This window comes from Mytilus trossulus, chromosome 5 (assembly GCF_036588685.1).
Source record: "Mytilus trossulus isolate FHL-02 chromosome 5, PNRI_Mtr1.1.1.hap1, whole genome shotgun sequence".
Lineage (NCBI taxonomy): Eukaryota > Metazoa > Mollusca > Bivalvia > Mytilida > Mytilidae > Mytilus > Mytilus trossulus.
The window spans coordinates 16,575,892-16,595,701 of record NC_086377.1 but is presented as its reverse complement, the minus strand read 5'-3'; the positions used below and the strand labels follow the sequence as shown (position 1 = coordinate 16,595,701).

The 19,810-nt window shown below is 32.4% G+C and overlaps 1 protein-coding gene across 1 annotated transcript; it reads right to left on the bottom strand.

Annotated features, from left to right (window-relative positions):
- Nucleotides 1-5,263: 5,263 nt before the first annotated feature.
- On the bottom strand, nucleotides 5,264-16,752 carry LOC134717659 (uncharacterized). Its single transcript, XM_063580156.1, has 3 exons — nucleotides 16,655-16,752; nucleotides 9,885-9,928; nucleotides 5,264-6,082 (listed from the first exon to the last, which is right to left on the bottom strand). Exons 1-3 carry the CDS (start codon nucleotides 16,689-16,691, stop codon nucleotides 5,264-5,266), a joined length of 900 nt encoding a protein of 299 aa, XP_063436226.1. The 5' UTR covers nucleotides 16,692-16,752.
- Nucleotides 16,753-19,810: the final 3,058 nt, after the last annotated feature.

Below are 19,810 nucleotides of genomic sequence, written 5' to 3'. Positions count from 1 at the left end.
CTGTCTAATAAGTACGCTGTCGTTAATTTCTTTTGTGACTATCTGCGATGCCGCGGTCATAAATTGACCAGAGATACTTCTTATCAATCACATGGTTTTAATCGAGACAGATTGACAATAGTACCTGTCGGAAAACACCTTTTCTTATTTCAATCGCGTCGGTAGACCTTTATTCGTGAACAACTTATTTAAACAAATCGACTGATGCATTAAAAAATGAAAATCGGCCCAGAATTATTTATTTTACAACGATTTGAAATAGTGAGAGGCATTATTTTATTAGTTTGTGGGTGAAGTTTAAATCGCGATTAAGGTGTGTTCCGGTTACCGCCGGTTAACAATAAATATATTTGATAAATGTTAAGACTTAGTTTTTAAGTTTAGAGTAAAATATATGGTTAAGTTACTGGATAATCCTGGAAAGTAGAAATTTCCAGTTTACATTACGAAAATTAATCGAGCAAGTGCCTATCAACAAAATACAGCAGAAGAAAACAGAGATCTAACTTCGTTATATCATGTATATAGATATTTATATAATACATTACTTGTTTATACTAGTAACTTATTTTCCATCACTAGTTTATCCGATACCTAACTTAAAACTTCAGCAGCTGATATTCTTTGCACCAATGTATTCGTTGTTCTTTTTGATTCGTTTAGATGTTTATTTATATATAAATCTGTGCATCAGTTAAATTCATACTCATGTAAAAATTATGTTTAGCTAGACGTAGTTTATCAATGAGTAAAAAACAAGAGAAATTAAACGACATGGTTTTTTTTTTCGAGTGAGGGGAATAGTGTCGGCTACCTAATTAAGAGCATACATGATATACTACAGTTATAGCGGAGGTAAAGACGTTGCTAACAAAAAAAATCTTTTCGCAACATATCGGAAAAAGATGCATTTTTGGTCAGTTTCAGCTTCATATCTTGACTTACATCTAGAAATTGACAATGAGGGTCGGTTGAAGACAAAACTTTACGACAAAAGAGATGATTTCATCTTTCCAATTGTGAACTTTCCATTTCTAAGTAGCAATATTCCAGCAGCACCTGCATACGGGTATATATCTCCCAATTGATACGATATTCCCGTGCTTGCATTTCCTATCATGATTTTCTTGATAGATGGTTACTGCTCACAAAGAAGCTATTAAACCAAGAGTTCCAAATGGTGAATTGAAATCATCCCTTCGTAAATTTTACGGACGCCATCAGGAGTTGGTTGACCGTTATGGAATAACCGTTCCACAAAAGATATCGGATATGTTCCTTACGTCGTAACTACAATCCCCTTCCTTTTTATGAATTTGGCCTACATAATTAGACTTTTTACCGGATTTGTAATCACATAAGCAACACGACGGGTGGAGCAGGATCTGCTTACCCTTCCGGAGCACCTGAGTTCACCCCTGGTTTTTGGTGGGGTTCGTGTTGTTTATTCTTTAGTTTTCTATGTTGTGTCGTATGTACTATTGTCTTTCTGGTTGTCTTATTCATTTTTAGCCATGGCGTTGTCAGTTTGTTTTAGATTTACGAGTTTGACTGTCCCTTTGGTATCTTTCGTCCCTCTTTCAATGAATTAGACTGTATGAGCGAGTAAACGAACCCTATTTTGTTAAATGGCATTATGTTTGATGTAGTTTGAATTGTATTTATACAAATCTGACGTCACAATAAAATATTTTTTCGAATTGATTTTCTTGGTTAACAACATATTTGTTACGTTCGGAGGACGTGTTTTTTAACTGACTGTCGGAATTCCAATGGGAACCAATTGTGCCCCTCTTCTTGCCAACCTTTATTGTGAGGCTTACTTCATACAGGAACTTCTGAGGAAGAAAGCAATATCCTTAACTCTTCTTTCGGCTATATAGATGATGTTCTTTCACTAATTAATTTAAAATTTGGTGACTGTTTTATGCATCTATCCCATCGAACTAGAGATAAAGGATACCACCGATACCATTAAGTCGGCCTTATATCTTAACTTACATCTAGTAATTGAGGGTCGGTTGAAACCAGAACGTTTCGCCAAAAGAGATGATTTTAGCGTTTCAACTGTGACATTTCCATTTCTAAGTAGCAACATTCCAGCAGCACCTGTATACAGGGTGTATATATCGCGACTGATAAGATAGTCCCGTGCTTTTGCATTGTCTAACATGAATTTCTTGATAGGGAGTTGCTGCTCACAAGGAAGCTATTAAACCAAGAGTTCAAAAGGGTGAAGTCGAAATCATCCATTCGAAAATTTTACGGACGCCATTACGAGTTGGTTAACCGTTATGGAATAACCGTTTCACAAATGATATCGGATAAGTCCTTACGTCGTAACTACAATCCCCTCCCTTTCATGAATGTGACCTACTGAATTAAAGTATTTACCTGATTTGTTATCACATGAGCAACCCGACAGGTGTCACATGTGGAGCTAGATCTGCGTACCCTTCCGGAGCACCTTATATCACCCCTAGTTTTTAATGGGGTTCGTGTGCGTATTCTTTAGTTTCCTATGTTGTGTAATGGGTACTATTGTTTGTTTGTGTCATTTTAGACAAGGCGTTGTCAGATAATTTTCAAGTTATGAGCTTCACTGTTCCTCTGGTATATTTTGTCAATCTTTTATGCCTAATGAATCCATGTAATCGACGCCAATTTTATCTTCTCTAGCTAGTCGACGTCCGTTTTGGACACAAAATTTTAAATTATGCTGACCTGATACATTGTATCAGTTGAAAGCTTAAGACTTAAATGTATTCAATTTTCCACTTTTATTTTTTCTCTGGCTTTCTCATACTTGTGTGTAGAGAATTGTGATATAATTTTTTGAATATAAGGGATTATATAAAAAAAAAATATAGAAGTGAAAATGATTCAATGATTCAATGTTTACCAATGAGACTAAAGTTATCCACCAGAGTTCAAATGAAGTTAATCTGAGCAATTTTAACCTAGTTATGTGAACCCGTACGACTTTCTAAAATGATAAAACCAATACCGTAAAGTCGGCTGTAAAAGGAATGAATAATGTCAACGACTTCAAATAAGACAATTAACCGTCTAATTTATAACAAAACAATTCCGAACACAATATGACAGACAAAAACCAACGAAACCACCGAACAAAAGGCACATACAAAATGTGACGGGATTAACCATGTAATACTATGTATTCCTTTTTTTTTAATATCCAAAATATATAATATACAACAGTACAGTTATCAAACAGTAAGTTCATATATATACACGTAAATGTAATATAATACAACTCATCAGAAAATATATAGAACTTGAAAATATCAATTTGATGGGATTTTGTTTCTTAGTTAAAAGGACAAAAAATATTGGAGAAAATTAAGTAATAAAAGAAATAAAAGATGAATAATTAAAAAAAAATATATACAAAAAAAATATAAAAAAAAACAAAAAAAATAGTTTGATGTCTGCTTATTTTTTATAGTTGCTAATCCATCACATTATTATGTAAAACCTCTTGGTAAATTCACTCTTCAATCAATGCTGTTTAACTTAATTCTCCTTTAAAATATCTTGTAGTATATATATATTGTTAAATTCATAATTGTTTTGAGGGTCAACTTTGGACATTCGTGATGTATGTATTCGTGCATATATTTCACTTAAGGTGTAAACAAAAGTCCGAATTATAATACTCTCAAAACAATTAACTATTTTTATTGTGTGTATTGTTGCAAACTGACTAATGCCCTCAGGATGTTGTTCGGTTTTCTTTGTTGTTTGGTTGTTCCCTCATTGACTCACACTTACATGTATGTCATTTATCGATCTGAATAGCAATGGTTACTATAATTACAAATATTAATGTGCATATTACCTACTTCCGGTTGTAAAAAATCTAAATGGACAGTATGTATCAATGTTTGAAACTTGTTGTCATAATCTTGAACCCCACACAACATGTACATGTATCAATGTTCGTCTTGAAACGAATAAGACGTCGTTTTGGCAATACATGATGCAATATTGAACGTCGGTCAGAGTATCAATATATCATTGAACGTCAACTCGAGAGTATGAAATCAGATTTGGACGTCAATTTCGGGAACGGACTTTGATGGGAGGCCAGACCACGATATGAGTCTAACACATGTACCGCAAAAATACCTTAAAATCCAAAAACTTTTAAAAAAAAAGATTTCTTAAGAGTTGTTGGACATATTTGAAGTTTGATTAGTTAACGAAGTTGGTCATGATGTTCTAAAAATACACTTGTGTTTACTGTTGAAATTAAAAACGTGATGTGTTTAGCAAAAGTATTGGAAAAAAAAGAATTTTAGATAAATGTTTTCAATTGCTACACATTTTTTCTGTTAATATTTATCAAAGGTTCCAGGGGTGGTGTTCTCGAAAGTGTCCTAAAATTCGTTCTAAGACACATCTTAGACCAATTTTAGGATGGACTTACGATGAACTTAGGACACTCTTAAGTTGTGTCTAGAAGCTATTTCAGACGAATCTTATATAAGAACGTCCTAAACATATCCTAAGCCGAAATGTAAAATCGTTTTGAGATATTTTTTGATAAAACATTTATTCATGACGAAATTATTTAATTAAATTGTTTACGAATTATATGATAATATGTACAGAATTAAATGCATAATTACCAATGTCATTATATAATAAAAGATTGTTGTGTAAACTGGAAAACATACGGAAGCGTATTAGCGCCACACTTTTTTTTTATTGTTCTTCCTATGTTGGCGTTAAAACGCAAACCCTTGCATTATAACACAACCCTTATGCGTTTTAACTCAATCCTTCGCGTTATAACGGAAACATTTGTTTTATCTTATTTCTTATTTAATATTGAAAGGAAACAGATGTTGTAAATGGAGGAGGCTGTATATATTAAAAATTATCACCTTGTAGTCATTGCAAAGTAAAATGCTTGAAAAATTAAATCATATCAATGACTAATAATGAGCAGAATAATATCAGAAGATGTGGTATGAGTGCCAATAAGAAAACTCTCCATCTAAGTAACTATTCGTTAAAGTAAACCATTATAGGCCGAATTACGGTCTTTAACACGAAGCACTGGCTCACACTGAAAAACAAACTATAAAGGTCCCCAAAAACGATATCCAGATGTGTCTCAGCTTTTGATTTTGCCATTTGACCAGGGACTTTCCAATTTAAATTTTACTTGCAGTTTGGCTGTTGTGTTATCTTATTGTGTACGAAGATCTACAATTCAAATATATCTATATAATTACAAAATGGAGCAAACTTCTTGGCTAACATTAGAAACTTTCAACCAAAGTCTTTTAAAAAAATGTCCTTCCAAAAGAATTTCATCAAGCATTGTTTGTCTCAGTTGTAATCTCAGAACATAAGGGTCGTCCGATGTCCCTCTCGATTTTGCCTTTTTCTGCAATTTTCTTATCTCTTCCTGAAAAAACCGTTCAGCCACGGTTACAAGTCCTTCAGAGCAGTATTTTTCTTTGCCATTCGTGTTCATTTGACCAATCATTTTAAACAATTCGTCAGTTTGTTCTTCATTTCCTTTACCTGATTTTTCTATTATATTGTTGAAAGCTAGGACACGACGACTACATTTTGTTAAAACTTGTTGGAAAAACTCTGGCATTTGTTTAAGGAAATCACGCAATTCTACTTTTTCCCTATCAATCCAATCTTTCCCAGTGAATACTAAAATGACATAATTATAAAATTCTTTGCCAAACATTATTTCCATGTCCAAAAAGGATTTAGTCTCTTCTTCTGTTAAGCGATTTGTTATACTAAAAACATAAATGATTGCGTGCGGTCCTGGTGTCATCATACCTACAGATTTAACAATCTCCTTTTTCATTTCTTCCGAAACATGATTGGTGTCAAATAGTCCTGGAGTATCTACAATGATGACTTTGTTTTCACCCCGTTCAATTTCACCTCTTCCGCAAGCAGTAGTAACAGACTCAACACTAGCCTTTGACAAAAAATGATTCTTCTTCAAGATACAATTTCCTGTAGCGCTTTTACCATTTCCAGTTCTGCCTATCAGAATAATTCGTATTTCATTTTCACACTAAAAAAGAAATACATCATAAGCTATTTTATTCCGAATTTTCAAATAAGTACAATTTACTTGCAACAATTATAATCTTCTAAAACGCATGCCAGTTTATTATATGATCGGTTAGCTTACCCGTTCAAGAAAATTGTAGGAGGAACGCGATTTAGAGTATCAGTAAAAACTATTGGAAAATATAACCGATATATTTATAAAATAAAGATTTTTTTTTGTTTTTGATACTGACTTCATGACGGTGAAATATCAATTATAAAAATTCCTTTATATTTGTATCTGAAATTATGGAAAAAAAACATTACAATAATCAAGAAAATAACAAATAAACTCCTTGATCGTGTCAAAACTTTCCCAATCGCATGACGTCACAGACTGCATTACGCAAACATTAATTTTGATAAAGTGCAGTAAGCATAACGGTCACTTGAACAAATATAAAATGAAATACTGCCTCTGTTGTGTTAATTTTGCCTTCAACATGACTTTATCAATGGAACATATAATGGTACCACACCAGTAAGTTACTTTAGATTTTTTTCCTTTTTGTTAACATAGTTATGCTATGTTATAGCATAGTATGATACGTTATGAATACGCAAGTTTCTATTATTCTTACTCGATGTATCTGTTTCCTGACCTATGGATTAATCTTATCAAATCAATAATATTGTCAACGTTTGATATCAGTTTTTTGTTTGTCATGTTTTGTGTAATAAACTTGCTTGCTGTTATCTGAAATTCTTACTGCCATGAACTCATGATTTTCGTATCACACTCGAGTTTTTATCATTGTTTTAGAACTGCAGATTGAACCATTCTCTTAAGTTGAATGGCAATATGCTCTAACACTAATTTTAGTTTTTCGTTATGCGCTCATTCTGAAACCGACCACGTTATATGATCTTTAAAAAAACACTGTTTAACAGCAGACATGCATGAGGCAAAGGGTCTGTAGGATTGCTGTAAATTATCTAAACAAGCTCATTTCTAATTTTTAATTTCTCATCTTTGGCCTTTTGACTTTCAATTTCATGTTAAAGACAACCACGATATTATTTTGTCGATCGAAATATAAAACATTGAAGATTTGGAAGGCCCTGTAATTGCCTTTAATTTCAAATATAGATTAGACTTAGATGGAAAGGGGGCAGGTCAACCCTCATAATTAGAAAGGCCACATCTATAGTTCATGTAGATTTTCAATCGTGCCAAAGCGAACGTTTTTGTAGATGAGGGTTCTCCAGACTAAAACTGAGAATGGAAATTGGGAATGTGCCAAAGAGACAACAACCCGACTATAGAAAAATAATTAACAGCATAAGGTCACCAACAGGTCTTCAATGTAGCGAAAAATTCTCGCACCCGGAGGCGTCCTTCAGTTGGCCCCTAACAAATATATACTAGTTCAGTGATAATGAACGCCATACTCATTTCCAAATTGTACACAAGAAACTAAAATTAAAATAATACAAGACCTACAAAGGCCAGAGTACCGTTTTGCAAAATTTACCCAGATTCTACATTTTGATTCGGTCGCTATTTTTTTCTTTTGTAGTTTGAAAGTTGCATTTATATTGATAGTGGATTCACATCTGGTCACATTTTAAATGTTCTGTCTTAATAGTTTTTGTAACATTTAACAGAGATTGAATAAGTTGAAAAAAATACGTCTTCGGAAACAGAAAAAGAAGAAAATAAATTCAGAATAGTACCGGGCTATTTGTATAAAGAGGCAGTTTGAAACAGCAGTACGATCAATATGTGAATTGTTCATTCTTGGGAAGATGAAGGAAGTCTATAAAGAAAATAACTCATTTTTTTTCCCAGGGTTAAACTGGGTTTATCTTGTTTTTCGTTCATTTGGTTTTGTTCAAATGTTAGCGCAATTGTTCAGAACCTAGACATTTACATTGTTGTTAAATTTCGGAAATGATAGGTGTATCATTCACCTTAAACTAGAACGTTTGTGCGAAAACATATTACGCCCAATTTGACAATAAAAGAGGGAGATGGTACTTACACGGTGCATTCGCTTGAGTTCACATTAAAGAAAAATGCACAAAATGCTGAAAAAATCCATTTTTAACTTTTATATTTACCTTTGTCATTGCAAGTCATAACTTATGTCATTGCATTGAAAAAAATAGAGAAATCTGTTTTCAACGTAACTAACTCAAGTAAATTAAAATCATTGCTATGGATTTGCAACTACAAAAATGTAAAACCACATTTTCAGAATGTATTCTTCTGATGTTTGGGTCTCGTTAAAGTCTCGTTCTTGAATTAAATCTACAAAATGTGATCCAAGTCGAAAATATCAATGAATTTTAAAGGTGTTATAATCAAACTTAACTCTGTGAAAAAAAATGTTTATTTCCAATGAATAGTTTTTGATTAATAAATTTTTCAAATTTTACGACCAATCAAGTCGGTCTTTTTAGCTAAAAACTTGAGGAAATGGGTGAGATGCACAAGAAATGATTTTACCATCATGTACTTAGTGATAATAAGTTTGATTTCCAAGTTATCAGAAATAATTTCAGTAATTTTCATACTGCATTTTGCTTAGAAAAGTTAACACTTGCAGTTCTTATAACATTTTACTAACTTCAAGTAATTTCATTTTATTCAACACTCAGTAAATTATAACTTACATTTTAAAATAAGGACTGATAAATAAGGTGAGTAAAGTTATTATAAATATTTATGTATTATTTAGTATTTCTTTTTAATGCAGACACGTGTTCAGTTACACAATTTCTTGTAAATATATTCATATCTTGTTAAAAATAAGTAATTGCTAGTAATTGTGAGTAATTGGTAATTAATTCCTAGTAGTAGGTTATAAAAAATATACTTTAATGAGTAAAATATATTTCCTTCGTAATATTTGTTTCGTGTCTATTAAAATACCATTGGCGATATTAATTGTAGACTGCAACAGATGCGCAGTAAGACGATACATATCTCTTTTGAGTATAGACAAAGTCTTATATAATACCATAAATAAGTAAAAACTAAAATGCTTATTGCCATGCTCTTTAATTTCATTTTCAGATATTCTGTTTATGTCATGTCACTCACACCTCTTATATAACTGAATGGATGTCCCGTGATACAATTTATCAGTAGCGATATTATTTGTCTTTCATAACTTTGATTTGGTTGACTTTTTCATTCATTATTCTGTTCTCGCTGTTGAGGATAGGTTGTCCGTTCGAATGTTTAAAACCTCCAACGAAATAGCAGAGTCAAAAGAATAAACACTGCAACATTCATGACTTGTTACAATTATTTTTTGATGTTGCAAATGAGGGATTAAACCATTTAAGTATAGCTAACGAAACCTCACATTTGTATGACAGTCTCATAAAATTCCTTTATGTTGAAAACGGTTTGAATAATATGGGTATTGCAGTCTACATTGTGGTATACATGTACTCTTGTTCACTTTAAAACAAACCAAATGTACCAAATAAAAAAAAACATAGAAAGGCATGTAGACAAAGCACACGAGCAAAATTGAAAAGAAAAGAAAAACATGAATTTAACTAAGCAAATATACAGAAATACAATGATCGAATGTATAAGTACTTCGTGTACATAGCCAATCCGTGTGTAACATCGAAACACAAAAATGCAGTTAGACAAAACACATTAGAAAAACAAATGAAATAAATTAAATGGTTGAAATATATATATGGAACCGGATAGTAAGCTGTAGCCTATATACAACAAAGTAAGTATATATACTACAAATTTAAAAGTTATATTGTATTCTTAAGAAACGTTTACTCACATCATCTGTTCTACTGTACGAAGTCACGTTTGAGGGGTGTCTGTCTGTGAAAAAAAAATATAATTGTTTAGTAATAAAAAGAACCAGTTACATATTGATGAATTGTGAGAGTTTTTATAATTGATTTAAACATTTACTATAGTGACAAAACTTTTAAAAGTTAATAGAAACAAACAAAATTACAATTTTCTTCTCAATAACGAGGGGTTTTATTTTAAAAACACTATTTGCATAAGTTTTCAATTTATCTAGTACATAGTTAAGCAGAACAATTAAATATCAAGTCGACGACATGGGTATCTTTCAAGTTGGATGAAGAAAATGAAAAAATTACCACGGACGGAAAACATGTCAATCTATTAGTTCTGTAATTTTCGTGTCTGCCCTTTCATTACGTGACTGAAGAAAATATTCCCCAAAATGGGTAACAATTGTATCGAAAAGAGAAAATCGAGTGCACCTTTTTATGTTAAGGCGTGTTTGAGTTGAGTATTTTGTCTTGATATCGTAAAAGTAAGAATATTTCATACATCGTCTCGCTTCAGATTCTATCATTTTTATATATTAAAGCAACAGGTTGACTTTATGACACAAAAACATCACAGTACTAAAAGATGAAATATATGGGTCAAGCGAAATACCTATTTAATGAGTCATAAAAACAGAGAAGGTGTGTTCGAATGGCATTTTTTTTACTGAAAGTACTTGACGACAGTCTTTCAAGTTGGATGATGAAAATGCATGTCTTCGAAAATTCTAATTATTTGTGTGTGATAATTAGGGTTTATAGTCTTCATACACTATAAAAAAAAATCTAGTCTACCCTTTCACGAAATATTTAATTAGTTTTTTTTTTAAATGTTAATGAATTTTCGAAAATTCCGCCTGACAACCGATCAGACAATAGTTTTAAGTTGAATCAATGCAGACAAGATTATTAACTGATGCTCATTAGAAAGTTGATATATTTTTCTTTTAAAATACAACTGACATATAAGGATTGTAATGGTGCAATGTGGATAAATTTGTCGGTTTCCAAGAGCAAAATTGGTAGCGCGTCATCCCTACAAATGGCTTCCATTTCTACGATTGTGAAAATGAACTGGCGTGATGGGGAGATAATTTTGACGAAGTAGGATCCATACTGAAAAGCGCTTATAGTTATTGTAGTGTTATATTATGCGATATAAAAATTCCTTGCAATTACAAAAAAATAGCAGCCTGGTGCAGTTTATACTATATCACATTACGGCATATTACTCTTGATAAAAAAGGACAGCTTCAAGAAGTCAGTTTGTTAGTATTTGAATTTTGGAAATACAGATATAGCTATGAACAACATATTTATTTTTCAAAAGTCGACAAAAAACACAAATACTACCATAAAGTGTGTGGTAAGTCAGGTGCAACTGAAAGGCTCAGAAATTGCAGACCCACTGAAACAAGATAATATACAACTCTTAATCAAATACATTTGGTTATGATACTAACATGTTTGTGCTAAAAATGGATCCCATGAAAGCGGATCTGGACGTGTTAACATACATACAAATGTCGTATGTTTATGTGATTCATAATGCCCGCGTCACACTGTCCCGATTTTTATATACGATGGATAGCGAAAAGTGTAACTTCGCACGAAGTTGGTACCGATCTCTTTTAGACACCAAAGAGTGACCGAAGCAAGTACGATGAATAACAAAGTCTATACGATGGTGCCGAAATTATATACGATAGCAAAAGATGGACATACGAAGGTTAACCAAAGACTGGTATTTAAGGTTCCTATCTCAGCCGAAGCATACACGATGGATCACGCAGGCTACACGATGGATTACGAAGGCTACACGATGGATTACGATGATGGCGAGATGGCCATACGATGTCTAAAAGACGTCATGTACAGCTTACGATGCATTTAAATTATATGCAATATAATACAAGTATACAAACGAACTAAAATGCGTTCTACCTGTTTTGAACTTTTTTATGATACGAACAGAATTTCGAGAACATATCGTTTCTGTACAAGTCTGACATGCATGGCGGGAAATGGATCTTTTCGTCTAATTCTTATAAAACTTAGTTTAGTATCCCCTCGCCTACTACAGGCAGGTTGGGTGTAGATAAAATTGTTATGGACAATCTAGAACCAAAATGCTCAAAACTTGGTATGGTGTTACTTGTTCAGAATATCTTATGCGCTATTGACTTTAAAGTTCAAAGGTCAAGATCACAGTGGCAGTTGTAATACAAGGCAATATCACCCTTGTGGACACTCTAAAACAAATATGCTTCAAAAGATTTTAACCACATTTGGTATATTGTTCTTCCTTGTAATTATCTGACATTTTTTACGTTCAAGGCCAAAGGTCAAGGTCATGCAGATGGACATGTTTTTTCTCATTGAAATTGCATAATACACAGGAAATTGGTTGTTCATTATTTTAACTGCTGGTTATAAAGACAATATTAAAGGTAGTTCCAGCTGCTGAATGCTTTGGTTGATTTCTAAAAAAATAGTTTATGTATCGAATATGCATATTCAATTTATCATTTTCTGCATGTGTCATATACAAATATAGTGTCCATAGTTGTCCCCAATATGTAACAAACGAGGGGATGCCACGCTCGGCATTGCCTTGTTTGAACTGTAAAATGTGTGCACTAGTCTGAATAATCACCCATAATTATGCCCATGTTTACTGATCTATCTTACAGGTAAGGTAATCGGTTCGTTGATCCCTTTTATTCAAAAGGAGAATATCATAATAATATAGACAAAAGGAAGGATGTGGGGAAGCAACAAATGCGGCAAAATATGACATATAGAAAACAAAATGGTTATGGAGTAAACATTCGTGAGACAACTCAGACGATACATAAAAAATCAGAATAATGAAGAAAAAGTTGGTTTCCCTATATGCGTGTACCTGCAATGTTAGGACACGAGGCGCGTTTATGATTTTCATTATGTTGATATGAAAAAATTGACAAAAATAATATTTTACTTGTATAAGTAAATCCTGAGCCTGTAATAGCTGCTCTTCTTGTTCCATTTGAATCAATAGAAACAACGCTGTCGCCTTTCTTGTTCTCAAAGAATCATATAATATGAGCTCCATGTTTTGTGAACGTCTTTCTTAACTGTCGTATTAGACTGACCAGTGCATATCGTGCATTGCACTTTAAATAAATTTTAGCGCGAAAACTTCCATTTAGGTGAAAGTATTGCCGTCGTAGTTCCATCTTGTCGCCTTCGTACTTTTATTCGATGGCAACACGACGGGATTCCGAGGTCTTTACGAAGTCGTGTTGCCATCTTAAGACCTTCGGTTAGCTTCGTGATTCATTCGTGTAGACATCGTAATGTTCAAAACTGGCCGATGGAAACGATGGAAACACGAATGCAATACGATGTTCAAAAATGCATTCCCGGTGACATTACGATGGTGAGGAGGGTGATACGAACTCAATACGAACCCCCAACATCGGATGCACCTTCGGGGATTTTTTAACATGTTAAAAAATTTAGAACCGTTCCCGAAGTTGTCTCCGAAGGCTAGAAAAAGTGACCGATGGTTCTATGATGGCTAACGATGGCACTACGAATAGCCCGATCTGGATACGATTTGTCCCGATTTTGAAAATTTCCAAAATCGTGTTGCAATCGGCGTAAAAACCGGGACAGTGTGACGCGGGCATAATTTTTTTTTTGTTTTTTTTTATATTTTTTTTTATATAAATTATGACTTTGATGGAGAGTTGTGTCATTGGCACTCGTACAATTTTTCCTATATCTATATAGGTTCACGACGAAATATCACAAAAACAATTCAGCCTTTAGACGGCGCAAAATGACAACAAAGTATAAACCCATGATAATTGAAAGAAAAACAACGAAAGATAAAATACAAGCAAACCCCACACGATGTTTCATTTATCAAAAGATTGCATTATTTTCAGCCAGAACGAAACGAACAAATATTTACATAAAACAGTTGTACTGTACAAATGTTTTTTAAAAAAAACCATAACATTGTTACTTGCAATTGACAAAATTTATTAAAATGGTCATTTATATTTTTTACTTTCAATTTATGCTTGTTTTAATTAATATGTTTCGATAAGTGTAGGAAAAAAAGATAGTAGGAAGATAACAAAGATATAAAAACTCATTGTAATAAAAAAAACCCAGATATAACGTTATGGCAAAATTAAAAGAAAATCTGTGTCTGTCCTCAGAAACAATAAGCATTAGTAAGTATAGTTTTAGTACTTTAACGTCATGGACACTGGATGAAGACTCGACTTGTACAATGCTTTAAATAAAAGTACTGATGGGGTAGTAAGATAGTTAGGAGCTAACATCCTTATTGACAATGAACTTGGATGTGAATTTATGCATTTCGTTTTGGAAAGAATACAAATCTATAGTTATATTTCAATTTGCTGATGACAAAATCCATATTTGCGCCAATGTAAATATCGGCAACAATAGTTCGAAATTGATAAATCGATTGAAAAAATAAAAAATCAGGGTAACAAACTAAAACTGAGGAAAACGCATCAAATATAAGAGGAAAACTGATACACAATACAATTTTTTTTTAAAATATAGCACACACAAAAACGAACTATAATATAACTATGGCCAATTTCCTGTTTTGGTAAAGAACATTTTAAGAAAAAAACACGGGTTTGTAGAATGCCACACTTCACGCTTTAATGGCAAGGTTCAATATAACATTAACATGACAACATTATATAGTAGGACTACAAAACAAATAACTTTGAGAACATATAGGATATAGAAACACACAGATAATATGTAACAAAAAGGTAGTATCCTTAAAGTTAAATACGCTAGACGTGCGTTTCGTCAACATAAGACTTACCAGTGACACTCAGATGACGTCATAAGATTAACAATATTCAATGATCTGATCGATCACAACATCGGAAGGATAATCTTTACTTATAGTTGTGTTTAAAATGTTCACATGGTGATTTCCGAGCATTCAACAGACTACATTTTTCAGCTAAATTTACTTTAAATTTTTGTATCTATTAAGTAAAAGTAATTAATTGTAACGATGACTTTACAGTTTACCAGTGATGGATTGAATACATTCTTTAAAATATATGTTATCACTACACACACGGGCTTGACTAACGAGTTTTGATTTATAAACACAATATAAACAGCGAGAAATAAAGAAAAATTAGAAAAATTGGAATGATATATTGTCGTATGTATTATGTAGACGAATGTGCGTCTGGCGTATTAAATTATAATCCTAGTACCTTTGCTGACTACTGTGAAAGTACTTTAATTCGTGGGTATCAATTTTCGTGGTTTTAGCAAAATTTACATGTTCGTGGGTTTTTAAATTCGTGGATTTTAGTTTTCTTGAGAAAAAAAATTGAAAAATTTAGAAAAGAAGGTTACAAATAGTCTGGATTGAAGGAAATTGCAAAGTAAACATTGACCGTGTAAATCGTAGTGATAACACAATCAACCCATGATAAAGTGATCAACGGACTAAAGACCATCAAAGGTGTAAATGAGGCCATAAACATGTCACCTTAAGAAAACAGTAACATAAACAAATGCCATAAACGTAAATTGAATTGTCAAATAATTCTTATCAAAATCAAGCCCAGCATGAAATTATTATTTCCCCTATGTACGAGAACAGTGATGATATAAAATGAACACTGTATCATACTAGCATATCAATACCGGAAATCTGACTTTTATCGATCAAAATATTTTTTTAAGAATTTAAAGATCAAAAGTTGTACATTTTAGGTTGTTAAAGATTAAATGGGTATAATCTTGCATGCAGTTGTAGTTCTGTTACTGCCATTAAAGTATTCTCAGATTTGACGTCATTCAATATATTCTCTAGATCATATCAGTATTCAAACCTTCCGATGGGGATCTGTCCGTGTCTTGATTTGGAAAATGGTTGTTTTATTTCGTTGGACACTTAAATTCGTGGATAAGGTCATCCACGAAAACCACGAAAATTGGTACCCCACGAACAAAAGTTCTTTCACAGTATTTATACCTTTGGATCGATACCACTGCTGGTGGACGTTGTCGTCCTTATGGGTATTACAATCTTAGTAGTCAGCACCTCAGTGTTGAAAGGGATATCAATTATATGGTCATTATAATAAATTTCCTGTTTCAAAAATTTTCAAAAAACTAAGGATCACAGGAAAAGATAACCTTGGCCGTATTTGGCACAACTTATTGGAATTTTGGGTTGATCTTCATTGATATCTTATTGTATACTGATATTTCAGAGCTTTGATTTATTGATATTATGTTAGAATGGAGACAATAAACGCGGAACGTGTCAAAGAAACAAACAAAGAACGCATCAAAACAGAGAACAGACAGAACATGTTCACAAATGAATTTCAACGCAGTGCGACAGCCGCGATTCAGGAGGCGGCTAAAGTTTTTTTCATAAATAATTAATACTATTTCAATTCATGAAAATGGCTCAAGGAGTGCCAAACATAACTTGGGGTATTTAACAGATCCGGTATAAATGATTTTAAGAGACATGGATATATAAATTCCATGGATTTTTGCGTCAAGTGTTTCGTTTAATAGTTTTTTTTTTGCTATCATGGTTTGCCTTTTTGTGTGTATGTTACTGTTTTCTGGTTTGTCTGAAAAGTGAGGTATGCATTATATGTTATGCAAAGATAATAATTAACTTGGAAACTTTCACTTCTTGAACGCCTACCTTGACTTTCTTCACCATCTTTATCATTACAAGCCATCTGTTTGAAATCGTCGTACAAATTCTGTTGGAGTTTTATAAACAGTTGGTATACACGTTCATAGAAATAATTATATTCGTAGAGTCAGTTGAAAAATATTGACGTACACACAGATTTAATCAAATGCATATGTAATATGAAATACAGTTCAAATAGTTTTATCTTATTGATATACTATTAATCGTGATTGTTCGTGAGTAAGTATTAATTGTATTCTTATCTAGCATGCTTTTAACTGATTACTTTGGAACTATAATTCAATATTATACAAAAAATCGCATTATTATAAATCATTTCCAAAGTAGTACAATTCAAAATGATACATTCCATACAAACATTTAATTTCATTTAATAACTCCATTCTGTACAATTTTGAAACATTTGTTGTAGTCAATTCAGCGCTGATCAGAAGTGAAATAAAATAAAGAACACAATTGGCTTCCTTCTTAACATTATATTTTGCCGATAACATTGGATTCAATTACAAATAGAATTTAGATGCTTAAGGTTTATGTACCCTTCTGTAGCCATTTTTGTACGAACTTTTCAAACTTCAATTGTATCAAAACTACAGATATAATGAATAATAGAGATAGGCCATTTTGTACATATTCCAAGGGGAAACTTGATGCAAAGCATAATTTTTTTTACTGTTCCATTGCATTTAATAGAAAAAGAGGACTTTGTGGCAAATAGATAAAGATTTTTTATAGAAAATGCACAGCCTTTATCATTGTACTCTCATATTTGGCAATTTTATGAATGATATATATAGGATTATTGCATGCAGTGCTAGCATTGATTTCCTTAAAACAAGTTTATAAATGTAGTTATTGGTTAAAACAAATATAAATATGGCCAAAATCAAGTACAACTTCTGGGTTAGCTCGACTTTAGTGACTCAGCACGAGGTGTTTTGGAATTTACAGGTGCTTAGAACTGTTTGTAAAAAATAAACACAAGCACATCATAGAAAATCAAGTGAGTAATTTATGTTTCAAATTTTGTAACAAAAATCTCTGTATTAAAAGCTGTGGATTTTCTATAAAAATTTTGATTTATTTGCAACAAAGTCCTCTTTTTCTATCAAATGCAATGAAACAGTAAAAAAAATGCTTTGCATCAAGTTTCCCCTTGGAATATGTACTAAATGGCCTATCTCTATTATTCATTATATCTGTAGTTTTGATACAATTGAGGTTTGAAAAAATCGTACAAAAATGGCTATAGAAGGGTACATAAAACTTAATAAATTATAAACAGACAGGGAGCATAATCTTAACTGATGAATACCAAGAATAACTCATATCAAAAGTTCTTAAATTGACATTCAACATAGTACTTAGTTCAAACGTAAAGCTTATTTGCCTTAGATGTTTGGCAACACAACATTAAATTTGTAGTATTACCTATCATAATCCTTCGATCACGTCAATTTAAACAACTGAAGTTGTTAGGTAGGTCTTTTTACTATTCTGTTGAAAGACCTATTGTATTTGTTCTGATTATTTTTTACTTCTTCCGGCAATTTATTACTTGCCCTGTTTTGTGGTTTGTAAATATGTTGCTGAGATTTTTTGCAAATAGTATCGAACATACATTGCAATTTTTAGACTTGAGAAAAATAACCACGTGCGATTGACTATATTATTCATGGTTCTTCACATACGATTTATTAATTCAAAAGGAAATTACTACCAAAAACAGGCAACGGATTGATTGCTCGATTTGAAATAAGTTTATCTAAATATTTTAATACGTTCGCACCTAAAGTAATTATCATATTATTAAACTTTAGACCGTAAACATCATATGATAGATTTTTCACTTGTTATCGAATTAGAATTTAAACCGTGTATATCAATGTATATCACAACAGTAAACGAATCTTATCAAACTTTTCACAAATTTTATCTTAGTTTAATCTTTTTGATCGTAATGAACTTTCCATGTGTATTTTAAGCCTATTCATAACACCAACCATTCATATTATTTTTCGTAAAAGTTAAGAACATATTGTCAGTTATATTTCGGTGGTACTTTGACGGACTTTATATAAATCGTCATTTGCAGTCAGCAAGGCTTGAGTTTGACCTGTTAGCCAAATGCGTTTTGTAAAAATATACGTTTTCACTTTTTTGAAAATATTTTTTGTGCTGTATTCAGATTCTCATGTTCCGCAAGTATATTGTTTTCTGATTGGTTCAAAATTAATAAAGAGATTCATTTTGTTGCACCTTCTGATCAATTTATTTGGCGATCGTCAATAGCAAAAAGCAATCAGCGGCGTTTAAGAATAGTAGTTGTTCGACCTGCTAGTCATATGCGTTTTGTTAAAATATACTTTTTCAATCGATTGTTCTTTTTGAAAATATTGTTTGTGCTGAGATGAGACGAAATTTGTTTAAACACTGAACACGTATAAAAATTGCAGTTTTTATGCAATCTAATCCTAGGTTTGAACATTGTTTTTCAGTGAAGACTTGGTATAGGAGTGCGTTGCAGAAAAACCTTTAATACATATGAGTGGTTGGTGTTATGAATTGGCTTAATTTACACATAGAAAGTTCATTACGATCAAAAAGATTTAACTCAGGTAAAAAAGTCAACAAACGCTTTAGTAAAGGGCATATGCGCGTTTACAAATACACTGTTTATATACCTGTTAATCATCTTCCTACTACATCGTGCATGCGACAATTGACCTTTATTAAATCCGAATGTAACATGGCAAGGCCTAAGTTACCTGTGGCTGTAATTTGGCATGCAATTGGCATGTCAAATGTCAGTATGAGGACTGGGAGCATAGGTAACTATTACAACAATAGTCACACCGTCATTGTCAGATGTTTACAAAGTCAAGTTGACACAGGAACTGTAAAAGGTAGACAAAAGTCCGGATTACTCCGTTTCACCACCCTTCGGGTTGACAGACTGCTTAAATGTCATTAAAGTTAATCCATTTAACCCTGCTTCGCTACGAAGATACTGCACTGGCTTCCAAGTTGTTATGTGAGTACTCGAACATATGGGCGTCGACTTCGTAGGGGTAATCTAAGAGATATGTCCTTACAGCCAGACTCTGTACAGTCAGATTTCAATGGGATATTAACTCTCGA

Bases quoted from the DNA above. Each gene is read 5' to 3' on its own strand.
- LOC134717659 (XM_063580156.1), bottom strand. From the start codon at position 16,691: ATGGCTTGTAATGATAAAGATGGTGAAGAAAGTCAAG. The intron at 9,929-16,654 runs GTAGGCGTTCAA...TTTTTTTCACAG, and splicing joins AGATGGTGAAGAAAGTCAAG to ACAGACACCCCTCAAACGTG. The intron at 6,083-9,884 runs GTGAGTAAACGT...TTTCTTTTTTAG, and splicing joins CGTACAGTAGAACAGATGAT to TGTGAAAATGAAATACGAAT.